At 35.5% G+C, this 9,652-nt stretch overlaps 1 protein-coding gene across 1 annotated transcript; it reads left to right on the top strand.

Moving 5' to 3' along the window:
• Positions 1-2,003: 2,003 nt before the first annotated feature.
• Positions 2,004-3,595, top strand: LOC111394215. Its single transcript, XM_023019976.1, has 5 exons — positions 2,004-2,007; positions 2,122-2,283; positions 2,849-2,946; positions 3,053-3,172; positions 3,275-3,595. Exons 1-5 carry the CDS (start codon positions 2,004-2,006, stop codon positions 3,593-3,595), a joined length of 705 nt encoding a protein of 234 aa, XP_022875744.1.
• The last annotated feature ends 6,057 nt before the right edge of the window (positions 3,596-9,652 follow it).

The following is a 9,652-nucleotide window of genomic DNA, read 5'->3' as shown; positions in this document are numbered from 1 at the left end:
AATTTCATAGGAAGAAAGATTATTCTGACGAAGAACGTCTTAGCTGCCTGTGATTTTAACCTATGCTTTAGGTTCGTGTTGCCAGGGACAACAGGGAACACGTACGACATTTACATATTAGCTCGAGCTGTGCATAGTGCGGAAATAAATTTCTCGCAACCAACGAGCGGAAAATATTTCTTTGTGGACTTGGGGTTCGCACACAAGCCTGCGTATATGGCACGATATAAGGACTTTGAAATTAGATATCATTTCCAAGAGTTCGGGAGCTTAGCGAGCGGACAACGGCGTCATTTTCATAATGCACGTGAGCGATTTAATTTCCACCACTCTTCATGTCGGAATGTTATCGAGTGGATGTTCGGTGTTTGAAAACAGAGATGGAAGATTCTAGATCAAATGTAAACTTATAGTATGAGAGTGCAAACTGTTGTGGTCATGGCCTCAATGGAAATTCGTAACTTCTTTAAAAGAAACGATCGGCTCGACGAGGGTTTCCATAGAGCTGAAGAAATGGACGATGACAAAGTCGAGATCGACCTTCCCAATGAACAGGATGACATTGTTGTCGAACTAGATGCAATAGACACAAAGGACATGTCGTGGTAATAGCTGCGTGATTACATGGCACAGGCGCTACGTGCGATGGGGAAGAGAATAAAATTTTCTATTGCGTGCATTTTCTTTTTTGTGTAACCCGTTCGCATAATGTTGTTGTGTCAAGTGTTGTGATGGGGACGTTGTCATCGACAATTAGAAGTTGTCTGCCAAGATTTTTGTTTTATGTATTAAAGTTTCTTTTCGTATTAATAAAATTATCGTTTTCCGATTGTAGAATTATCCTATCAATTTGCGGAAAGCAATACGTGTTGAAGACATTGCACCATGTGGCCGAAATTGTTGACTCGTCTTCAAGGGCATTTGTGGGAAAAGGAAAATTAGGTGAGGTTGAATTCAATGGCTGCTGGCAAATTGCACGAAGAATGTGTCAGAAATATTTAATATCTTCTTACTGGGGCCCACGGATGGAAGCAAAAATTTGGAGAAATTGGAGGGGGCGGGGGGGAGGGGGCTAAACAAACTCTAAAGTTGTCATCAATTTTAATTTTTCAACTTTAAAATGAATTTTAATTTTTAATGATGTGTTAATTCGTAATTAGACGGATAACAAATTAAACAGCATAAATGGACAACAGATCTCAACCCTCTGCCTTTATATTCAAAGAGAAAACCTTACCATCACACAAGTGCTTATCCCTCACTTTTACCTTGTGCTATATAATGAGATTTACATGATATTTTTTCCTTGTAAAAAGTAAATAAAATGTAGATCCAAAATTTGGATACACAAGTGGCAAATACAATCTCTTCCCTAATTTTTTCCCAAAATTTTTCCTTAGCAATCGATCAACCTATCTGTTTCAGTGCTTCCCTTTGACTCTGGTAACACATTGGATAAAGATTGAAACTCCCAGAAGCTATGATTACATTGAAATTAAGTTGCAATTGACCTTTCCCGTGGTGTCATTCCACATCCACATTTCCACATGACCTATATATATATATATATATGTATATGTATGTATATATATATATGTATATGTATGTATATATATATATATTATTTTTTTCAAACAAAGGTAATGGGAGTTACTGATTATGTTCAAAACATAATGTGTTAATGTTTCCACCTCATTCTAAAGAAAATTTGAACTTTTTCTCCCTTTGTGATCATAGAGTAGATTACTCCGATTATTGACATATTAATATACCCGTCATGCTCAATAGGCTCTTGCTTCGTTTGTGTGAAGATGCATAAAACTTGAGAATATAAATGTTGCCTTTTTTCCTTTTAGACTATAGATGCATAAGTAAAATTTTTTGCAATAGATTTTGATTTTGATTTACCACTTCAAAAAGGTTATCTCATGTTTTTTATGCTTAGAAATAGTTTCATACCCATCACTTATTGACCGAGGTTGAAATGTTTTATATAGCTTGGAATGAGTATGTTCTATCAAGAAATTAGAGATTACTTTACCACATTAGCTTAACACTGTAACTAATTTTATGCAGCAGGAAAAGATATTTTCAATGATGTGCATGATTTTATTTTGATAGAATCTGAGTTTGAGAATGTTGTACAGAATGTGAACTTATTGGATGATGAAATCGTAGTCGATAATGGTGTGACTTTACTTGTGCTTGAGGTCAATTACAAAAAATATACATACATCGAAAATTTTCCATTTAGGAAGAGCAACTTGAAAAAGCACGACAACGGTAATACAAGATATGTCACATTGACATGTAATTGTGAAGGGAAAAGAAATAATACCATAAGCAGACCTTTGAAGCCACAATGAACCATTCAAATATGTTGTAAAGCAAGGCTTACTTCATCAATAAATAGTCCTGGAATGTGAAGAATTAACACCGTAAACCTTGAGCATAATCCTTAATCTAGTCTACCAAAGTGGAGGCTTTATCGATACAATTGAGAGTTGAGCACACATGCTAAATCACGGCTAGAAGTTAAGGATATGATAGGAATTCTATTAAAGAAAAGTTTCTACTTTGTAGTAATCAAAGTAGGTAGATATGAAAATATGATGTGCGTGGAAAAGGATTGTCGAAACTGTGTTGAACAATTTTAGCGTCTAAGACTTGAAGAAGGAGATGCCGTCGCAATACAATACTACTTTTTGAAAATGGAAGCTAGTTGTACCCGACTTTACTTTACAAGTATGGAACTGGATGAAGAGTCGTGGCTAAAAAATGTGTTCTAGGTAAATCATAGGAGTAGACATGCTTATAAGAGTAGACATGTCGTTTGCGTTTTTGTTAGAATTAATTATCATGGACAATCGATACTGCTCGGATGTGGGTTGGTATCAAATGATGATACAGATACATTTGTCTATATGTTTAGGACATGACTATAGTGTATACATTGCCTAGCTTCCCAGGGTATAATTACCGATCAAGACAAATTATGTAGAATGCAATTAAAATCGTGTTCCTCTATACGTAGCATAGATGATGCTTGTAGAACATACTGAAAAAGTTACAAAAAAAGTTTGAATACTGTGATGATAAGGGTTCGATTTTCTATACTATACATGGTTTGGTTTACAAACAATTTGTTCAATATTTTGAAGAGGGTTGGAAGGTAATGCTCGATATATATAATTTGCATGGTAATGCCTGGTTGTCGAGATTGTATGAAAACAGATGTCGTTGGGTTCCGTGCTATTTCAAAACTGCTTTTTAGGCAGGAATGTCGACAACTCAATGCAATGAGAATATGAATGTGTTCTTTGATGGGTATACGTATTCGAAGACCTCATTAAAGCAATTTGTTGAACAATACGAACGAGCTTTGATGAATAAAGTTGAGAAAGAGATTCAAGCATATTTCAAATCTTTTTCACAAATGGTACTGCATATAATGAGGTATGAAATGGAGAAGCAATTTCAAACTGTTTATACCATTTCAAAGTTTAGAGAAGTTCAAGAAGAGTTCACTAGGAAGCTTTATTGTGATCTAATATATTCTTCTAAGAGAAGTTTGGAGACGGCATATGAGACGTGAGGAAGAGATAAACGATGAGCAATCAAAGAAAAACACGTTCTTCGTCTGTTTTTAGAGATACGATTGTGAAATTGTTTGCGGTTACCATTTATTCGATTTTCGATGAATAATATGCCAGCACTCATGATCGCAGTATTGATCCATAATGGCATTAAATAACTACCAGATAGGTATATATTTTGGAGGTGGCAGAGAGATCTAAGTACAGCCCACACGAGGGTCCCAGTTAACTATGATGGGTTGATTAGTACTCCGAGACAGTTGACGTACCATAAAATTGTGTCAGTCTTTCACTATGTTGGTAGACCTAGATGATGAAAGCAGAGCTAGAACATACAAAAATGGATTGAACATGAATGTATATTGATAACGACATCGAAGTCCAATGTTTTGAGTAGTGTCATGTCTCCGCAAATTACATTGATAGCATCATAATGTGGACCATCACAAGAAATTGTCAACAATGGATTACGTGATCCTAAATGTGAAAAAAGAACCGGCGCGCCGAAGAAACTTCGTAAGAAGAACCATTGGAATCTAGTTTGAATAAAGTAAAAGTATATTTCACGTTTATATTACCAATTGTGTATGGGTTGCTTGCTTACTTAATATATCTAACTAGTTGAGATGTCATGCAAGGGAGTTTTGAGAACATCTAAAGGAAAGAGGCCAAAGGCACGACCTAGTAATCTTAGTGATGGTGTACACATCATTTAAGCACCTCAACAGTTACAACATTGCATGATTACACCGTTAACAAATTCACAACTCCTAATGGTTTGTATACATATATGATTAAGTTATCTCGATGAGAAAATTAATTTTTTTTTTCATTCATGTAGAGTGACAACAAAAGTCTTGCATTCACATAAAAAAAATTTATGCCTTTTTTGGCAATCATGTTTACTTCAATGGCCGAGGTAAATATGCAGGTAAACATTAAATGTACAAAGTGCATCATCCATTTTATTTCTTGTTTGGGTATGAATGACTGGATTGTATAAATTTTCAGGTAGTACTACACTTGTACCCACACTTACCAGATCGAGATGGACGAAACCAATGATTTCTTCACACCATCAATTAGAGTCTATGCACTTCGATTTCACATTTTCATATGGTAGCAGTATTGAATTAGGCACATAAATGCTCTAGTTTACTTGTGATATGTAAATGTAGTATGAATTAAGTGTTGTTAGAAAATTGTAATTACAAACTTCACAAGAATGTTGTGTGTATATATCTTCAAGTTGAATTCTACGAATGATAGGTTCTCCAAATATTCACTTGAAGTTTGATGCTTTTATTGAGTGATTTTAATGATGTTATGATGTTGATATATGCATTTGAATATTGATAAATAACTGTAAGGGGTTTTGATGTGATCCAAGAGTTGTGCCCAACGAAGACAAGCTCGAAAAAAAGATCAGTTGATTATCGAAGATGTCCAATGACATTTTCAAGAGCAAAGCGGGTCAATCAGGCGATGTGATTATTTGTGCAATCAGCAATTAAACATTGATCTTGGTGAAAAAAGAAGCAAATTTCATGTTGGGGTCAAGAGTCAAAACCATTCGAATCAACATGATACAAGCAACAGAAGTTGAGGACTTGGCAGCTGGTCTATGCGACCACACAAAATTACGCATTGTAGTCGCATGGTTTAGATGCGAGTCAGAAATTTTCTTTTTCAACGAGACTCCATGTTTCCATAGAATTTTATTTGGGAAGATATTTTATGATATTCTAGATGTTGTTTTTGTTTTTAACCATATTTTTAGGTTTAGTATGAATAGGAATTACTACTTTAATTGTAAAACAACTTTGATATTCTGAATTCAATAGAGAGGCATAATTTTGCTTTCAATCTCGTTCTTTATTAAACAAATCTTTGAATTTATCAAGAGTGAATTCTTGCAGCATTCAACACCGGATGAGAGTCTTGTTGTGTAATCAAGATGTCAACAAATTCATTGATTAAGTTGGTTGCTTAATTCATTGTTCTTGGTGCAAATCCAAAATCGGCGTTATTTTTGGTTTTTTTGGGTTAAACAATCTCGTTGTGAGTTTTATAGCCATCGTTGCTATACAATTTAACATCAGTTGGTATCAGAGCTTAGGCTTTCAAAATAATCAAGGTTATGTCTTTTATTTTTGCTCGTTGAGTCTTTTGTTTTTTATCGTCCTTAGTTTTCGAGTTCTTTGTGTTCTTGAGTTTTGATCCGTAAATTCCCGTCAAAGTTTCAAAAGTTGTTTAGAGCTAATTTAGCATTCAAATCAACTTTTATTTGTTTTGCTGGTATTGTAGTCGAATTTCCATAAAAAAAATTGAAAAAGGTCGAATTCAAAAGAATAAATATTATTGTTGATTTATTGGGGAGTTGCCACCAGTTTACATCATTGTTGGGTCGATTTATTTTCGTCATTTTTATTTCAATCACTTTTTGAAATTTCCTTAGTTTTCATTCGAAATTTCATCCAAAGTTTTCTTTCGAGTCCTTTAAGGTCACAATTCTCACTCACCTCCGATTTGGAATCCACAAGAATAATTTTGGGTTTAGTTCAATTTGTTCTTTGAAGCATCTAGATGAAAGCGTTGAGTGGAAAAATGTAGAGTGGTGAGATTATTAGAGGGTAAAAGCCACATTTAGTGATACATGAGCGAATTAAGTTAGGCAGAAAATCTTATAGCTATAGGATGTCTGATAGGGAGGATTCAACTTCAAGCATGAACAACAATAAGTTCAATATGTTGGAAGAGGTAGTATGGCAATTTGAAAGATTTTTTGAAGATTCAAGAGACAGGTTGGATAGGCTCGACACAACGATTATTGATCTTCACTGAGGGTGGCGAGTAGAAGCACCCAATGCTAGGAGATGGGGTAGATGGAAGCCTAGGATGGAAGTAGGTGAAGAGTTTGGAGATGCTAGTGACATAGATGAAGATGTTATAGTCGAGGCTGAAATGGGAAGGTTAGAAAATATAGGAGCTAGATATGGAATGAGAGGTAGGAATAATACTGGAGATGACGTAGATAGAAGTATGGGCAATAACAAAATGTCAATTCCATTGCTCAAGGGAAGAAGTGATTAAGAGGCTTACTTAGAGTGGGAGAAGAAGGTAGAGTTAATTTTTAATTGCCATAATTACTTAGAGGAAAAGAAGTTGAAAATAGCCATTCTTGAATTCATCGATTATGCCATAACTTCGTGGGATCAAGTGATTACATCGAGGCGGAGGAATTGGGAATGACCTATCAATACATTGGATGACTTGAAGGCGATTATGAGGTAGAGATTCTTGCCTAGTTACTATAACCTAGAACTCATAAAAAATTACAAAGTTTATACCAAGGGTCTAGGAGTGTAGAGGACTACCATAAGGAGATGGATATGTCGATGATTAGGACGAATGTGGAGGAGGATCGAAAAGCCACAATGGCTAGGTTTTTGAATAGTTTGAATAGGGATATTGCCAATGTAGTGGAGTTTTAGCATTATGTGGAGTTAGGAGATATGCTACATGTGGTCATGAAGGTAGAAAGACAATTGAAGAGGAAGGGGACAGTCGGTTCTCTCGGGTTCTAATCCATCTTGGAAATTGAAGAGGGAAAACAACAAAGGAGAAAAGGCTATCTCTAAAGAAAGAACTGAAATGCCAAGGAAAAAAGAAGGAAGTGCTAGCAAGATCACACCCAAAGCGGAACCATAACCATTAAAGAGTCGGGGCATTAAATGCTTTAGGTGTTTGGGAACAGGGCACATCGCTTCTAAATGTCCAAACAAGAGGGCGATGATTATGCAGGACAATGGAAAAGTGGTGAGTGAGAGTGAAAGTGATTATGAGGACATGTCGGTATTCGAGGAGGCTAGTGATGGAAAAAAATTGGAGTATGCTGTTGGAGAGCTATTAGTCATGAGGTGAGCCCTTAACGCTCAAATTAAGGTGGATGACTTGGAATAGCAGCGAGAAAATATATCTTAGACGCGATGCCACATTAACAATAAGGTATGTAGCATAATCATTGATGGCGATAGTTGTACAAATGTAGCTAGCACGACGCTAACGAAAAAATTGAAACTAACTCTCTTAAAACACCATAAACCTTATAGGCTGCAGTGGTTAAATGAATGTGGAGAAGTTAAAATTAATGAAAGGGTGTTGATAAATTTTTCAATTGGTAGCTATCATGATGAAGTTATGTGTGATGTAGTAACTATGCATATGAGTCATATTGTATTGGGGATATCATGGCAATATGATAGAAAAGTCATTCATGACGAGTACAAAAATCGTTACAACTTTGTCAATGATGGAAAGCCTATTATTATTGCGCTCTTAACACCAGCACAAGTGTATGAAAATCAAATTAAATTGAAAAATGAGGACGAGGGGAGATTGAAAGAGTTAGAGAAAAAAAGAGAAAACAATGAGGCAGTGAGCAAGAGGGAAAAAAAGTAAGGTGGCAAATAAGAAAGAAAATAGTGAGGTGGCTGGTAGAGAGATAAAGAAAGTAGAGCCACATGAGAGGAAAGAAAAAGAGTCTTCTGAGAGAAGAGAAAAGACAAAAGTGAATTTCTTTGCGAAAGGGAATGAGTTGAAAAGAGCGATAGTCGAGAGGTAACAAGTGATTTTGTTGGTCTATAAAGAGTCATTCTTTAATCCTAAGGAATCTAACCCACCCCTTCTTAGTTTGGCTAAAAATTTGTTGTAGGTATTCGAAGACGTATTCCCGGAGGACGTGCCTAGTGGATTGTCACCAATTTGAGACATTGAGCACCAAATTGACTTCATACTTGAGGCTGTCATTCCTAATCAACTAGCTTACCGAAGTAACCCTGAGAAGACAAACGAGCATCACAGCCAAGTGAATGAACTGATGAGAAAGGGATATGTAAAATAGAACATAAGTCCATGTATCATTTCAGTGCTACTTGTGCCAAAGAAAGATGGAACCTGAAGAATGTTCGTGAATTGCAGAGCCATCAATAACATAATGGTAAAATATTGCCATTCTATCCTTAGGTTAGATGAGCTATATGCTGCATACATATTTAGTAAAATTGACCTTAAGAATGATTATCATCAAATTCGAATGAGAGAACGAGACGAGTGGAAAACTACTTTTAAAACTAAATATGGCTTGTATGAATGGTTACTAATGCCGTTTGGACTCACTAATGTACTGAGCACTTTCATACGGTTAATGAATCATGTTTTACATATTTTTATAAGCAAATTTGTTGTGGTTTTCTTTGATGATATTTTAGTCTATAGTAAGGATCTTGATGGGCATGTAGAATATCTTAGAAGTGTGTGGTTTTAAAAAAAGAACAACTTTATGCCAATTTAAGAAATGCTCATTTTGCATGGAAAATGTTGTTTTTCTTAGATTTGTAGTTAGTGCTAACGGAATAGAAATAGATGAAGAAAAGATAAAACCTATTAAAGATTGGCCAACACCTAAAAGCTTGACTGAAGTAAGGAGTTTCCATGATTTGATTAGTTTTTATAGGCATTTTGTAAAAGACTTTAGCATAATCAACACATCATTCACTGAGATTGTTAAGAAGAGTGTAGGATTTCATTGGGATGATGAGAAAGAGCATGCATTCAATATTATAAAGGATAGGTTATGTAAACCACCGGTTTTAGCACTTCCTAACTTTGACAAAACGTTCGAGATTGAGTATGATGCATCAAGAATAGGGATTTGAGTAGTTTTGATGCAAGCTAAGAGGTCGATAGCCTACTTTAGTGAAAAGCTAAGTGGAGCTACTCTCAATTATCCTACATACGATAAAGAGTTATATTCACTTGTACGAGCCTTGGAGACATGACAGCATTACTTATGGCCTAAGGAGTTCGTGATTCACACTGACCATGAGTCGTTGAAATACTTGCGAGGTCGAGGTAAACTAAGCAAAAGACATGAAAAATTGATGAAATTCATAGAGACATTTCCCTACATCATTTGGTACAAACAAGGTAAAGAAAATGTAGTGGGGAATACATTATCTTGGAGGTATGTGCTACTACCTTCTCTAAGCTCTAAA

The sequence above is a fragment of the Olea europaea genome, chromosome 5, assembly GCF_002742605.1.
Source record: "Olea europaea var. sylvestris chromosome 5, O_europaea_v1, whole genome shotgun sequence".
Lineage (NCBI taxonomy): Eukaryota > Viridiplantae > Streptophyta > Magnoliopsida > Lamiales > Oleaceae > Olea > Olea europaea.
Note: the sequence above shows the minus strand (reverse complement) of the source record. Positions and strands in the feature narration are given on the sequence as shown.

Excerpts from the sequence above, each read along its gene's own strand:
- LOC111394215 (XM_023019976.1), top strand. Across the intron at positions 2,284-2,848 it reads CTTGAAAAAGCACGACAACG|AATTAATTATCATGGACAAT; the intron begins GTAATACAAGAT and ends CGTTTTTGTTAG. Across the intron at positions 3,173-3,274 it reads ATTTTGAAGAGGGTTGGAAG|GCAGGAATGTCGACAACTCA; the intron begins GTAATGCTCGAT and ends ACTGCTTTTTAG.